The sequence below is a fragment of the Gloeophyllum trabeum genome (assembly GCF_000344685.1).
Source record: "Gloeophyllum trabeum ATCC 11539 unplaced genomic scaffold GLOTRscaffold_00001, whole genome shotgun sequence".
NCBI classification, from domain to species: Eukaryota; Fungi; Basidiomycota; class Agaricomycetes; order Gloeophyllales; family Gloeophyllaceae; genus Gloeophyllum; species Gloeophyllum trabeum.
In genome coordinates, this window is record NW_006920410.1 from 224,740 (window position 1) to 238,669 (window position 13,930).

Here is a 13,930-nt window from a genome sequence, read left to right on the forward strand (position 1 = left end):
CCGCGAAAAATGTGGCCTGAGCGGATTTTGGCCGAAAATGTCCGCGATTCTGATCAGGGCTCTGCTTACAAGACCTTTGTCCGCACTGTAGGATAAGGCATTAAAATGTATCAATTTTGCTCTTCTAGTAATGTATATCTATAGCACCACTCTATTCACCGTCAGAAATCATGTCCACACCGCTCGCCGCCTTGCGTTTGCGGCGGAATTTTGCCAGTTCTTCCACTGCGGGAGCCAACTCCGCCATCTCCGATTCGAGATGGAACTCGTTAAATAGAAACAGTCATGTTTCTAGTATGTGAACTACAATAACTTAATAAATGCTGGATAGACATAGTCTACTATGAGATGGGATAGGGACCCACAATGGCCACATCCATCGTATAGAGAAAAAGTTGAAAAAAAAGACATGCCTAGATGGAGAATCGAACCTAGTATCCAGGAATCAACCAATCATACATGGCTCAATCGGTAACCCCTGGACCACGAGACTATAGATGTCCACACAAGCATAAGGCATCGATAGCGCATGGTATATATGTCCGCGAAAAAATCAGACGTGCACCTGTTTTTGGGCCTTTCTGTCCGCGAAAAATAAGGCCTGGTGAGGTCTAATTTGGCTTGATTTGTCCGCGTTTCCACAAAGCCTTGATACCTATTATCAGGGGTCCTGTAGTCTCGAGTCTCAATCAGCCCGGGCCCGCTGTCACTCAGCTGGACACCAAAAATGAGCACCCCTATCTCAGATTGCTTACTACTGGTGCTCAACTTGAAGCTGAAGTTGCATGCGTGGGCTTTCTGAGACAATTGTACTGGCTGTACGTGCGACATGTTCGTTTACGGAGAATTCCAGATGATTTGACGTCGACGATGTTTGTACGTAAACTCGGAGCCGCCATCAGCGTCGCCTGCAAACACGCTGTCCACAGTCGCCCACAACTGCGCCGTGACCTCGAAGCATCTCTCCCTCTCCGGGTACGTTCTGTGATCTTAACCACTACATGTATGTTCTGTTGAGTTCTCACTTGGTGCGTGTGTTGTCAGAGCCTGGCTGTGAAGGACCGTGCAACTAGGGCAAAAAAGCGATCCTACCGATATGCCGGCGCGAAATAAATCCGAAGACCCCCCAGTAGGACCCCGGCATATGGGTACTGATGTTTGATCCTAAGTGCCCGATTTTCGGCCCTTATGGCCTCACACATTTGGACCGGATATGTCCGCCTCTAGGATCCAGTCAGCCCAAATTGGGCTGCTTATGTCCGCATAAGTGACCTATGCTCGGGCGCCCCCCGGTGTGTCCGCCAAACGGATCCAACCTCGAAACCAGCACACGCCCAATGCTGCAACGAGTAGATCGTGACATGATTACTCCGGGATATTGTATTTCAGTCTTCCTAAGATCCACCACTGTCTCCAAAGCTTGCATTTCATTCACCGTTGCTGAGGATATACCTGGATATACACGAGACGAGCTGACAGTTGACTGAGAAGCATAAGAGACACCACTCAACCTAGTACAAGGACTACTGGGTGTGACACTTCGATGACTTGGTATGTCCGCCAGGTGATCGGACACCAAGACCGGCAAGGCCCTTGTGTCCGCCGTGATATACCGGACATGGACCGAAATTTTGGGCTTTATGTCCGCCTAAATATCCGACATAGGGCCTCAAGATTGGCCATTTATGTCCGCACTAGGATCAAACATATATACCAGTATGCCGGGGTCCTCCCCCAGTGCCTCTTTCCCGAGATGCATCTCCAGCTCCAGCTCTAGCTTCCGGTATCGAAGAACAGCCAGAGCCGAGTATGGGAGACGCTCGCGAGGTGTCTCCAGATGCTACTGAGAAATTAGATCAAGAGGAGGAGGACGATAAGAAACAAGAGGAGGCTGTGGAGCGTCAGCTCGCACTGATACGAGAGGCCAGGAGACAACGCCACCATGCCCGAAATGCACGCCGCAACGCACTACTCACTCTCTCCCGTTTGTCAGCTGACTCCCTGTCCTGTATATTCCGCGAGTACTCTGCGAAGGATGGCAGCGTGGCTGTATTCCGTCTTGCACAGGTTTGTCAGAAATGGCGCTGGGTGGCTTTCCGAGACCCACAGTTATGGACCGAGATCCACAATCCCAAGAATGTCGAGCTCACGAGGAAGATTCTCGAGTTATCAGTCAATCATCTTTTCAGTGTCACTCTCTTGATAAACAATGAATCATCAACTTATGACTGGCGCGCCGAAAAACGAACCAAGGCGGGAGGAGAAATACTACATCTTGTGCAGGAACATGCGGAAAGACTCCTCTCGTTTTCTTATACAATCATGAGACGCCCCGCTGACACTTCTTTGGTGGACTTCCGCTTGCATGCTCCTTGTCTCAAACATTTAATGCTCTCAGGCCCGTTTCCTCGAGAGCTCTCACGACTTTACACTCCTGCCCTGGAGACTCTCGAAGTCACGAGAAGCGCCGAAGCAATGTGTCTGCTTGGGACTTCGTGCCTTCCTCAGCTGAAATCATTCCATTGTTCTTCACCAAATCCCAATGATCGGTACTCTTACATGCGTCGGCCCAAGCTTACGGTGGACTTCATTCTCTCGGCACTGTGCAGGATGCCATCTATAGGAGATCTTGAGCTTTCTTCAGCTGTCTCTTGGTCTCCCGAGATTGAGGAAGGGAGTGAGCGGGACGACAACGACAACGATGTATACGACGGGAACGAGGGGGAAGAAGGGGAAGAAGGGGAAGAAGGGGAAGAAGGGGAAGAAGGGGAAGAAGGGGACGAAGGGGACGAGGGGGACGAGGGGGACGAGGATGGATATGCGGATGAGGAGTCAGCTTCGTCATCGTCAGACGGCATAATCAAGCTACGTGCGCTCAAGTCATTGCGATTGACGAACGACCCCGCTAGCTGTATGGCCTTGCTATCACGCCTTGAGCCAATTCACGGGCTCAGTCTTTCTGTTCATATCACCACTGGCTCTGTGTCGGACCGCGGATCTCTTTTCTTAGGTATCATTGACTTTTTTCAACGGTCGCAGGGCGGCGCGCAACACTTCCACACTATCAAAGTCTCCGAACTCGATCTTCGGGCGTGGACAACACGCCAACCCGTCATTAATGATCTACCGAAAAGCAATCCCGCACTCCTTTACGATCTTCGTAAAAGGGAATACGGGTCATGGGCGAACTACCTCCCTTTCACCTACCTGCACACGAAGGTTGAGTCCGAGCGTAGCACGGGAACGCTCGTGCATCTACAGCATTTGCATCTTCACGGCCAACACACGGCTCTGTATTTCTTGGAGGCGCTCGTAGACGAACTGCTTTTTCCTGCTATGACCAGCATGACCTTCGATGGTGTCGACTTCGCTCCTCGTGATCGGACAGAACCGCGGCCACATAAACTTCTGCCCGCCTTCCTCGAAAACCGATGTAGACGAAAATCACCCCTTACAAAACTAACGATCATCCGATGTTCAGTTTCAGCGCAGATGATAGGCAAATGGAAAAAATTAGTTCGAGCATTGCTATGGGAGAGCCGCCCGGAATTTTGAACATGGCGCCGTGAGGGAACGGGGGGATGCAGGCGAAAATGGAGTTTGGGGACGGTCGGAGAACCTGCCAGTTCGCTGGGGGCTACATGAAGACGGTATACACCGCGACTAGGTCGTACATAGCGTAATAAAGCAGGTGGGAAAGTCCAAAAGTTTATGAACATCGAGCGACACGCTTCAGTATAAACCTCCCGCAGAAGCCAAGCAACTCGACACTGTCATAGACGAAATTAGGGACAACGTGCCGCTGCCACAATAGTACTCAATAAACAAGACTCGCCTCTTTTGCAGCGAACTGTTTCCTGGCGTTAGATCGCAACTGCAATGGATGTAACCGATACATACAAGGCGAGAGCGAAGTAGATACCTCTCCTACCCGTTCCCGAGTGCAGACGTCACGCGCCCAACGCAGGCAGAGGCACACCCCCGCCTGGCGTCGGCGTCGGCGCATCCCTGCCGGTCACAGCAGCGGGCAAATTCACCCTCAACTCGTTCGCTAGCCCAAGTGGCGCGCCCGAACTTGGGGGTTCCGGGTTCTGCGTGTTCTGCGGCGTCGACACAAGAGAAGTCTCCTCGACTTCATTCGACTCATCCTGCCCCTGAGAGCGCTGAGGCTGGGCCGTAGGCGCTGACCGGGGCACGTCCTCGAGACTGCTCGCGCTGTGCGTGCCAAGCTTCCGTCCCTCGATGATCCTCACCACCTCGCCGAACACCTCCTCACCGTCCCATTTCCCATCCGGACCGATGAGGTGGAGCCGTTCCGCGTCGGCGTACGATTTGGACTGGGCGATGGCGTCGTGGATGGCTTTGTGCTCGGCTTTGGGGATGTTCGGGTGCAGGCCCTTAAATTGGGCTACGCACCACTTTGTGGAGGACCAGTGGTTGTCGAGGTATTTACACTATCGCATGAGGCGTGGTTGAGTGATGGAGTAGAGCCAGAGTAAGGGACGTACCATGCGAATGTAGGGAGGTACGAGGGTCTTCTCAAGGTCTGTAAGGGGTGTGGGGTCGAAGCAGGTAGGATTTGACTCTGCCGCGGTCGCAATCATAACGGAATGTGCGCCTGGACGTACGCTCCCTTCATATTCCATACAAGGCCTGGGAGTGAAAGCAACATACCTGTGATCTCTCGCACTCTCTTCGCATCCTCGTAACACACACAATCCCCGTTCGCAATGACCGCTACTCCTTTTCCCATGCCCTCCACAAACTCGACAATCTCCCGCAGGCGCTCAATCAGGGCGCGCTCCTTCGGCCTCATGTTCCTCGTCCGGCAGTGGACTGTCAAGCAGCTGATCCCCGTATCAACTATCTTCTTCACGAGGTCAAGAGTATCCTTCTGGTCGGGTAACAACCTTATTTTCGCTGACACGGTTATATGTTCCGGGAGATTCTGCCGTAGCTTGGTGAGGATAGAACAGAGCAGATCGGGGGTCGAGAGGAGAGCAGCACCCATCCCAGCATGTGTGGAGAACGGTTTCGGGCAGCCGCAGTTGAGGTCAACGCCAGACACGTCTTGTAGCACCGTCTGGGCTGCTTGGAGCGCAGTGTCCGGGTCCGCTGAGCCGATTTGGTAGATCAGGTAGGGTTTTTCGACGGGATGTGTGGTGAACATCGCTTTGGATTTCCCATTATATGAGACGACGCCGGTCGCGGCTGGAGGATGAATTGTTAAAGGATATCTAACGGAGTAATGGGTCCATGCTCACGATCCACCACCCTCTCAGCATGCAGAATAGCTTTATCGACTATCTCCGGCCCCCAGACCAGCTTCGCCCCGTGCTTTAGCGCGTACAGTCGTGTCGGCACTTCATTAGCCATAAATTCAGTGTCGATACCAGCAAACAAAAGACGAAGTCGAACCTACAGGCACCGGAACGAACCATAGGTGCTAAGACCACACCGTGCTTGAAGTCTTCGGAGGTGAGATGATCCAGTCTAGGGCGTTTGGCCTCTCGCGCAGGCGGAGAAGTAGAGAGAGAACGTCGAGACATCTTAATAGTCGGTCTTGCTGCGTCCTTGAAGACCTTAGCCCAAGAGAAGATCATAAGCAACGGCCAGACTCAGCTGGCGAGCGCAAGAGAGGATCGGATATTTTGGGGGGAGAATGCTGTGGCGTGGGAAGTGTTGGGCCACAATACGACGGCTCAAGCCACAAAGAGATTGGATTTGGCTACAGTGGGTTATGTACATGCATACATCTACCAAATTTCAGCGACGTTCCCCAACGTTCCCCTCACATCAAACAGTCGTCAAAATAGGTCTAAAGTCCGTGGCCTGCTGCAACTAGTCTTAGTGCGTTTAATCTTCATACACTGTATGATACACGGTATCATCGGTATGGTACATGCATGGAGGTCATCTTGTACAGCACTTAGTACGTCGATCTTATAATTCCAGCCCAAAGGCGAGGGTTCTGCTTATGAGTGGCAGCTCTACGGCGGGAACAGCTGGCAGCGCTGCGTCGTTGACATCTGAGTAAATCGACAGGGAGACGAATTCAAGTGCCGACATAAGATGGTACGGATGTTAATGCATACTTTTGATCATGATATAGCTATAAGATCTGGGGTCGGAGGGCGGTGGCCCATTCGACAGGGTTGAACCGAGCATACAGTAGGTTGTCGTTGATAATCTAGAGTACACAAAGCTCGATGCCTTTCCCGGACGAACCGAGATTGCACTCGTAGGACAGAGTTCCAGAGACCATTGCATAAAAAAATGGTTGACTATGGACACCGACTTCGAGGTGTCGAAGTACCACAGCACCCGCAGAGTTTGCCTATGAGCGCTGGAGCCATAGCCCAAAGTAGCCTACCCGAGAGTGCCTTACATTCGTTGATCTTCGGTCAATGGGTGGCCCATGTGCGTCTATATTCCCTCGCATCCAGCACACACAAGAGATAGATGTACACAGACCTGAACGGCGGCTATAGCGTACAACAGACTTTTGTTGGGGTCCCATGTAGTCGCGGACTTACAGGCAGTTTGTAACTGACCGCACCGAGCAAACACTCCTAATCTTTGGGAACTACTCAGGATATGAGATAAAAGTGCATCATCAGTTAACGTGCGACTGACCAGGTGGTATGTCCACTTCTTCTGGGCTCAAGTACCAAGCACCTAACCGTGTGAACCCATCAGCGAGCAACACTCCAAGTAGCCATACCATCTCTACTCACGATCGCCTGAATTGGTCTTCTCGTTATACGTCTGCCCGTCCCCAAGCCAGTGGAACCTATTCTTGATGGGCTCCAACAGGGTATAATCGAAGTCTTCCCAGCGAGGATGTGCCAGTGTGCGGGCTGCATGCAGACATGATCCTATATATGGCGGAATTGACATATCAGGCTCGATCCCAATGAAGGTGACTGAAGTAACGTGCGCACCGGGCCAGAGACCAACTACGCGGCCCTCCTCCTTGCCCATCTTATACCAGGATCGACACTTCTGGCTGAAAACGGTCTGCAGAGCGTACGTCAGTCTCGCTCGGCGGACTAAAAATCGACCCCACTTTCGCAAAATACGCCTTTAGAAACGAAATCATGAGTGCGTATTCCAGATCTCAACATCGCGCGCGCTAAATCTCACCTCCAAATACTCATCAAAGTCGTCCACCGCTGCCTTTTTCACCTCCATACTCCGAAGTCTTTCCCTCTGCATCTTCAGCGTCGCCTGCACGCAATACTCCAGTTGCCGCTCGATAATCAACACCAAACTCCCCGAGCCAACAAACGAGTTTGGCCCAAGGCTCTGGAACCAGTTGGGGAACCCGTCGACGCAAATGCCCAAGTATGTTTTCGGGTGAGGCGTGAACTTGTCCTGTAGGGTGACTCCGTCGCGTCCGACGAAGGGGAACGGGTACTTGAAGGACGTGTCGAAGCCCGTCGCGCAGACGATCACGTCCAGCTCGTAGTGTCGCCCGTCCGCCATCTCAATCCCGGTCGGCGTCACCCGCTTAATCTCCGACGTCTCAAACGTCACCTGTGTGTCACAGTCAATGTCTCCAGTCTAAATTATGTTGGCAGCACAGAATACCCACATTATCCTCGCACAGCGCCTCGAGATATCCGGGCCCGGGCGTCAGTCGGCGGCACGCGACCGGAAAATCGGGGATAACTGGACATGACGGTAGCAAATTTAGAGACAGAGCAGGTGTCGGAACAGCCAGAAACGCACTGTGCTCCGCTATCCATGGCTTCTTCCCCAATCTTTTCTTCATGTTCTCCTTGAACGCCTCGCGAGCACCTTGCTGCTGCGTACTCCCTCGCAGCGTCACGCCGTGGATGGACTACGTCATGGTAAGCTGGGTAGAAGAAAGACGGAGGAATGAAATTGAAAATGACGAACGTTCAAATCAGCTTCCAGCTCGTGTCGGAAGTTCCTGTAAAACTCCGGGTCTTCCTTGAAGCGTTTCTTGTCCTGTGCGGTGAACTTATCTATGTAGCTTGTTGTCGGTGTGAGAGCAGAGAATGAGGCCGACTCGCACGCACAGTTCGTAGCACCGGGATTGAGCTTCAACAGCTCCGCCATCTTCTCGCCCGAGAACGGTGTCGCGAGCCATGTCTTCCCGCGCACAAAATTCACTACCTGTTTCACCTTCGGTTGCAGCGCGGGCACAATCTGAATCGCGGAACTTCCCTGTGTCCAAGCCCCGTTAACATCCGCCGTGCTGCGTCAAGTAAGACAAGGGAGGGGGGCACTTACCACGCCAATTACTCCGACCTTCTTGTCCCCCCAATCACGTACGCCCTCTTCCCAATGGCCGTCAGTAACGTCCCATTGCGCGCTGTGCAGCACCCGACCCTTGAAATCGGACAGTCCTGCGATGTCCGGCCAACTCCATCGGCCAAGTGAACCGAGACTCGTGAACAGCACGTCCGCCGTGTCTTCAATATCCTCATACTGCGGATTCTCTGGCGTGGAGTTCGGGGAAGGTCGCCTGAGCGTCAGGCGCCACTGTGAATTCTGCGCGTCCCAGTACGCGCCTGTGAGCTCGTGCGATAGCTTGAGATACTTGTGCACTTTGTATTTGTCCGCGACGCGTTCGAGGTAAGCACGGATCTCGGGACCAGGGGCATAGAATGCCGACCAGTCAGTCTGGAGGTAAGGAAGGGATTGTAGATCGGCTTTTTTCGGAGGATAGTAAACGGACTTACATTTTCTTCAAAGGTATATTGGTACTATATACGAGTGGTTAATATAACGTCAACCTACCACACAAAGTGGGGGTGAGTGGGACCTACAGTGTGGGAAGGAAGGTCGCAAGCCAGGCCCTAGCATAAGAGATATCAGCATAGGGGTGTCGAGCCAGAGAGACGGACAGCTTACGGGGTACTTGTTCAGGTACCAAGTACCGCCCACTGCTGGATTCTTGTCATATATCGTCAGATTCACATTGGGTACCTTTTGCGGAAACCTGAGTATCCGTCAAACCCTCACCTACTCTTGTCAAACGTGTTCAAGGACCTACCGAATTCCTGCAGCAATGCCGCTGAAGCCCGCGCCAATACAGACAACCTTGATAGTCCTGTACTCATCAATAGAGAACTCGCCCGGCTTGTACTCGGGAAACTCAGGTGCGCTCATAATTGGCTCGGTCGTAGATGCGCCGTCGGACATGATGGGCAGGAGAAGACACGCCGAAGCAAGCAATGGGGGTACCACTTGGGTGAAGGGGGGTATATATACTGTTGTATGACGTCCTGATCCCGACAAAAGAGCTGACTACATGGCTTCTGTTCGATTACTCATTGAAATCCAAACGGAATGCAAAGCATGAGCCTGCCACCAGAAGTCAGTGGGATCGACGTACCACAGAGGACACGTACGTCCGCGGCAGCAGACGCCAAGCTTGCGTGTTCCACAAGGGGCTAGCTAGTGCGAGTCAGTGAGTCAGTGTACGACTAGCGAGGACCTGCGGTGCCGCTGCATTGCTTCTCTTCTCTGTCTTTGCCAGTCATAGTCAGCAAAGTGGAAATGGATCGAAGTTCATTGGGCTAGACGGGGAGGGGAGTTATAGAGAAGACGAAGATCGTCCCTGATACGTAACAATTTCTGTGCTTTCCATTCTTCAGCCAAACCCTGGCCCCAGCACGAGGAAGCTCAGAAACCTCTCGGGTCTTCTTGCAAGTTTAAATCGAGGTGGTCGGGTGGGTACGGGCCGCACACTTTTAGATCTCATATTACATGGGTTATCGTCCGTGATGGCGGAGGAATGACGCTGCGAAGGAATCTAGGTGGTAGCATTGGGCAGTGCTACCCTCTTATCAAGCAGAATGACTGGACGGCTCTCTCACCCTAGCTAGTCAAGCGTATAGTAGGCTCGGTGCTTCATTGAGGGGAGCTGATGCTGGTGAATATGGCTGGTACCAGGCAAAAGACCAAGTTCGAACCCGTATCATGATGAACCAGAACGTGTGCCTCGCCAGCACCGTGCTCGAAGTTCACGTAGGTGGATTATTAACCTGGCTTCGAGAGCCCGCCTCTCATGAGGCGATACTGCACACAGCAAGCATGTTGACATAATAGTTGCATGTCCCTGTACGTGCATGAAGACCGTAACGCAAGGAGAGATCATAAGCAGCAGCTAAGCAGCCTAAGCTTAGGCATCGGACATCCCCGAACGGAAATTCATGTGGCGTGAGAACAAACCGGCCACATCCCACTAGACTTGCCCAGTTGAGCTGCCATGCAAAGTAAATCATAACCCTCTTAGATGGTACATACATTGACGTTATTCCCCAACTCCAAGTCATCCAGAGACAACACTGCCACCCGAATACAACTACGGCTCTCTTGCTTCAAGTTTGCATCATTCATCACCGAAGTCCAAGGTACCACTCCACTTCGCGTTAACAGTGTCATGCATCACCATGCCTTCGTACGACGCGAATGTTCCCTGAGAGGACAACGAATCCCCCAATTTCTCTGCATAAATCTATATACGAGGGTACTTATAATTATTGATAACTGCATACACTGATGATACAGTCTCCAACTTCAGTTTTTGGAAACTCGTACAGTAGTACTGTTGAATTTTCCACAAACATCCTCTCGGTAAAGCTTGTACATACATGTACACGAGGTTGAACATAGCGTCTTTGCAAGTGAAGCCAAGACTGATTATTTAGGCTCTCAGAACTTGGCAGCATCGCCCACGATGACTGGTCATGATCAGGTAACTTGTAGTCCGAGTGGTGCTGCAGCTGGGCATCGGAAGTGACAGGTTGGCAGCGATTGAAATTCTAGTATGGGTGATAACTTCAATTGAACAAGGTCAAGAGCTTTTTTCGTCGATCTGATGGGGGCCATCTTGCAGAATCAAAAGTCTCGCGATCAGAACGCATTAGGCGGCCATTCATTTCTATCCATTCAGCATGATCATGAAAAATTCAGATGTTACACGAGCTGACCAGACCTATCTATTCTACACCACGTTTATAACCCCAAAACCCCCGTACACACATCGTCCTAAAGCTAGTCCCGGAACTATTTAATCCTTGGGAACTTGAAATGTCATCAGAGCATCTCCACGATCGCGGCCGGCGGCAGACTTACTAGGCGGTATATCCACTTCCTCCGGGCTCAAATACCAAGCACCTATTACCAAGTCGATGAGAGTCCTTTACGGGAGGAACGTACAGCAGATCCACTCACGATCGCCCGTCATCGTCTTCTCGTTATACGTCTGCCCGTCGCCGAGCCAGTAGAACCTGTTCTTGACCGGGTCGGCGAGCTCGTAGTCGAAGTCCTCCCAGCGGGGGTGCGCGAGAGCTCGGACTGCGTGCAAACATGATCCTACACAGGACGAAGGTCGCAATGTGAGCCCGATCGTCAGATGTAGAGTGCAGAGATGCACGTACCTGGCCAAAGTCCGACTACGCGGCCTTCCTCCTTACCCATCTTGTACCAAGACCTACACTTCTCGCTGTAGACGGTCTACCTCATCATCAGTCTTTTCGCAGGTTCACCAACCGAACGATCGACTCACCTTGGGGAAGTACGCCTCCAAATACTCATCGAAATCATCCACCGCTTCTTTCTTCACCTCCACCACCTTCAACCGCTCTCTCTGCATCTTCAATGTGGCCTGCACACAGTACTCCAGCTGTCGTTCAATAATCACCAACAAGCTGCCGGAACCGACGCCCGAGTTCGGCCCGAGGCTCTGGAACCAATTCGGGAATCCGTCGACGCACATACCCATGTACGTGCGGGGATGCGGCGTGAACTTCTCGTGGAGGGTGACGCCCCCGCGCCCGACGAAAGGGAAGGGGTATTTGAAGGACGTGTCGAAGCCCGTCGCGCAGACGATCACGTCCAGCTCGTAGTGTCGTCCATCCGTCATCTCGATGCCGGTCGGCGTCACGCGCTTGATTTCGTTCGTCTCGAAGGTCACCTGTGCTCCCCATCGTCAACGACTCCTCTCATGTCACGGTCCATGCTAAGAGACTCACGTTGTCCTCACAAAGCGACTCCAGATAACCAGGTCCTGGCGTCAGCCGTCTGCACGCCACCGCAAAGTCGGGTATGACTGTCCCCAATTATGTGAGTTGACGCGGGATACAAATACCGGGAAGAACGGACTGTGCTCCGCGATCCACGGCTTCTTCGCCAACTTCTTCATCATATTCTCCTTAAAAGCCTCTCGTGCCCCTTGCTGCTGCGCGCTCCCGCGAAGGGTCGCGCCGTGTACGGACTGTGCACGATTCGTTCAGGTTCGGTGTCAGCGTGTCGCGCAGGAGTCCGGACGTACGTTCAAATCCGACTCAAGCTCGTGCCGGAACTTCCTGTAAAACTCCGGGTCCTCCTTGAAGCGCTTCTTATCTTCATCACTGAACTTATCTGTGCGACGCGTCAGCACGGGGGAAGAGACGAAATGACCCTGCACACACAGTTTGCAGCGCCTGCATCCCTCTTCAGCAGCTCCGCCATCTTCTCGCCCGAGAACGGCGTCGCGAGCCATGTCTTCCCACGCACAAAGTTCACCACCTGCTTCACCTTAGGCTGCAGTGCAGGCACGATCTGTATCGCCGAGCTTCCCTTTGTATCAAACCCATATCAACACCTTCCCGCACCACAAAACGGAGAAAATTAGCCTCACAACACCGATCACGCCAACCTTCTTGTCCCCCCAGTCCCGCACGCCCTCCTCCCAATGCCCGTCCGTAACATCCCACTGCGCGCTGTGCAGCACCCTCCCTTTGAATTCACTCAGCCCAGGGATATCCGGCCATTTCCACCGCCCGAGCGCGCCCAAAGACGAGAACAGCACGTCCGCCGTGTCCTCGATGTCTTCGTACTGCGGATTCTCCGGCGTTGAATTGGGAGACAACCGGCGGAGGGTCAACCGCCAGTGTGATTTGCGCTCGTCCCAGTAGGCGCCTGTGAGCTCGTGCGAGAGCTTCAGGTACTTGTGCACTTTGTACTTGTCCGCCACGCGCTCGAGGTACGCGCGGATCTCCGGGCCGGGGGCGTAGAACGCTGACCAGTTGGTCTGAGTACAGTAACATAAGAATGAACTTGTCGGCGTTTGATCGGGAGGCAAAGGGGGGACTTACGTTCTCCTCGAATGTGTATTGGTACTAGATATGCATGGCCGGTTAGATCAACCTTCAAACCTATGCGGGGAGTGTGCGACGTACACAGTGGGAAGGTATGTCACAAGCCAGACCCTTGCGCAAGAGATGTCAGCCTACGCATCGAGTCTCGATTTATGGCTAGCTTACAGGGTACTTGTTCAAATACCAAGCGCCGCCCACCCCTGGGTTCTTGTCGTATATCGTCAAATTCACATTCGGCACCTTCTGTGGAAACCTGGTCGGGTCGTCAGTACCTCACTCGCTCACGGGTTCACCCCACGGAGCTGGACCCAAATACCAGGTGTCGTGCAAAGTGCGAACACTTACCGAATCCCCGCAGCAATCCCGCTAAACCCCGCACCGATACAAACGACCTTGATAGGCCTATACTCATCGATGCAGAACTCGCCGAGCTTATACCCAGTGGGTGCAGCGCCATTGATGCCGGCAGTGCTTGTCGTCGGCTCAGGGGCGGCCGCGCTCAACGTGTGGAGGACTCCCGAAGACATGACGGCGGGGAAGATGCGGGGAAAGGTGCGGGGGCGGGGTAGATAAGTGCGGGGGGGGGGTATATAGATTATGGCTAGCGGCCCTCATCTGACCCAAGCGGGAAATCGGTTTAGCAGGGTTGTACGGAACGGCAGCGAGATTGAAATACTAGGGTTGCTGTGCGAGATTCGGGCTCGTCACTGTCAAAGTCGAGTCACGAGCAGCAGGGCAGCTCCTTATTGCCAAAAGCATTTACGCTGGTCGTCGTCGAAAGCAGTAAACAGTAATGCCATGAGAACGTA

At 52.9% G+C, this 13,930-nt stretch overlaps 4 protein-coding genes across 4 annotated transcripts; all 4 read right to left on the reverse strand.

Moving 5' to 3' along the window:
* Positions 1-2,753: 2,753 nt before the first annotated feature.
* GLOTRDRAFT_51814 (uncharacterized protein) lies at positions 2,754-4,148 on the reverse strand. The gene is made up of 3 exons (XM_007862131.1): positions 3,901-4,148; positions 3,836-3,850; positions 2,754-3,770 (listed from the first exon to the last, which is right to left on the reverse strand). The coding sequence occupies exon 3, from the start codon at positions 3,717-3,719 to the stop codon at positions 3,273-3,275; it is 447 nt and encodes a 148-aa protein (XP_007860322.1). The 5' UTR covers positions 3,720-3,770; positions 3,836-3,850; positions 3,901-4,148; the 3' UTR covers positions 2,754-3,272.
* A 171-nt stretch (positions 4,149-4,319) lies between these two features.
* Positions 4,320-5,614, reverse strand: GLOTRDRAFT_51815 (FMN-linked oxidoreductase; the record flags this gene model as incomplete). Its single annotated transcript, XM_007862132.1, has 5 exons — positions 5,423-5,614; positions 5,265-5,363; positions 4,675-5,211; positions 4,509-4,618; positions 4,320-4,454 (listed from the first exon to the last, which is right to left on the reverse strand). Coding segments are annotated over exons 1-5 (1,062 nt in total), but the record flags the coding sequence as incomplete, so codon positions are not given.
* Positions 5,615-6,572: 958 nt separating this feature from the next.
* GLOTRDRAFT_134777 (FAD/NAD P-binding domain-containing protein) lies at positions 6,573-9,177 on the reverse strand (the record flags this gene model as incomplete). Its single annotated transcript, XM_007862311.1, has 15 exons — positions 6,573-6,586; positions 6,637-6,678; positions 6,738-6,878; positions 6,945-7,020; positions 7,070-7,084; positions 7,147-7,539; positions 7,598-7,674; positions 7,735-7,846; positions 7,906-7,994; positions 8,049-8,196; positions 8,263-8,655; positions 8,715-8,738; positions 8,802-8,831; positions 8,887-8,974; positions 9,029-9,177. The coding sequence occupies 15 exons, from the start codon at positions 9,175-9,177 to the stop codon at positions 6,573-6,575; spliced, it is 1,791 nt and encodes a 596-aa protein (XP_007860502.1).
* A 1,714-nt stretch (positions 9,178-10,891) lies between these two features.
* Positions 10,892-13,683, reverse strand: GLOTRDRAFT_108760 (flavin-binding monooxygenase). Its single transcript, XM_007862312.1, has 14 exons — positions 13,467-13,683; positions 13,287-13,374; positions 13,203-13,232; positions 13,119-13,142; positions 12,662-13,054; positions 12,453-12,600; positions 12,314-12,402; positions 12,145-12,256; positions 12,015-12,091; positions 11,549-11,956; positions 11,421-11,496; positions 11,215-11,355; positions 11,116-11,157; positions 10,892-11,064 (listed from the first exon to the last, which is right to left on the reverse strand). The coding sequence occupies exons 1-14, from the start codon at positions 13,646-13,648 to the stop codon at positions 11,051-11,053; spliced, it is 1,824 nt and encodes a 607-aa protein (XP_007860503.1). The 5' UTR covers positions 13,649-13,683; the 3' UTR covers positions 10,892-11,050.
* Between the last annotated feature and the right edge of the window lie 247 nt (positions 13,684-13,930).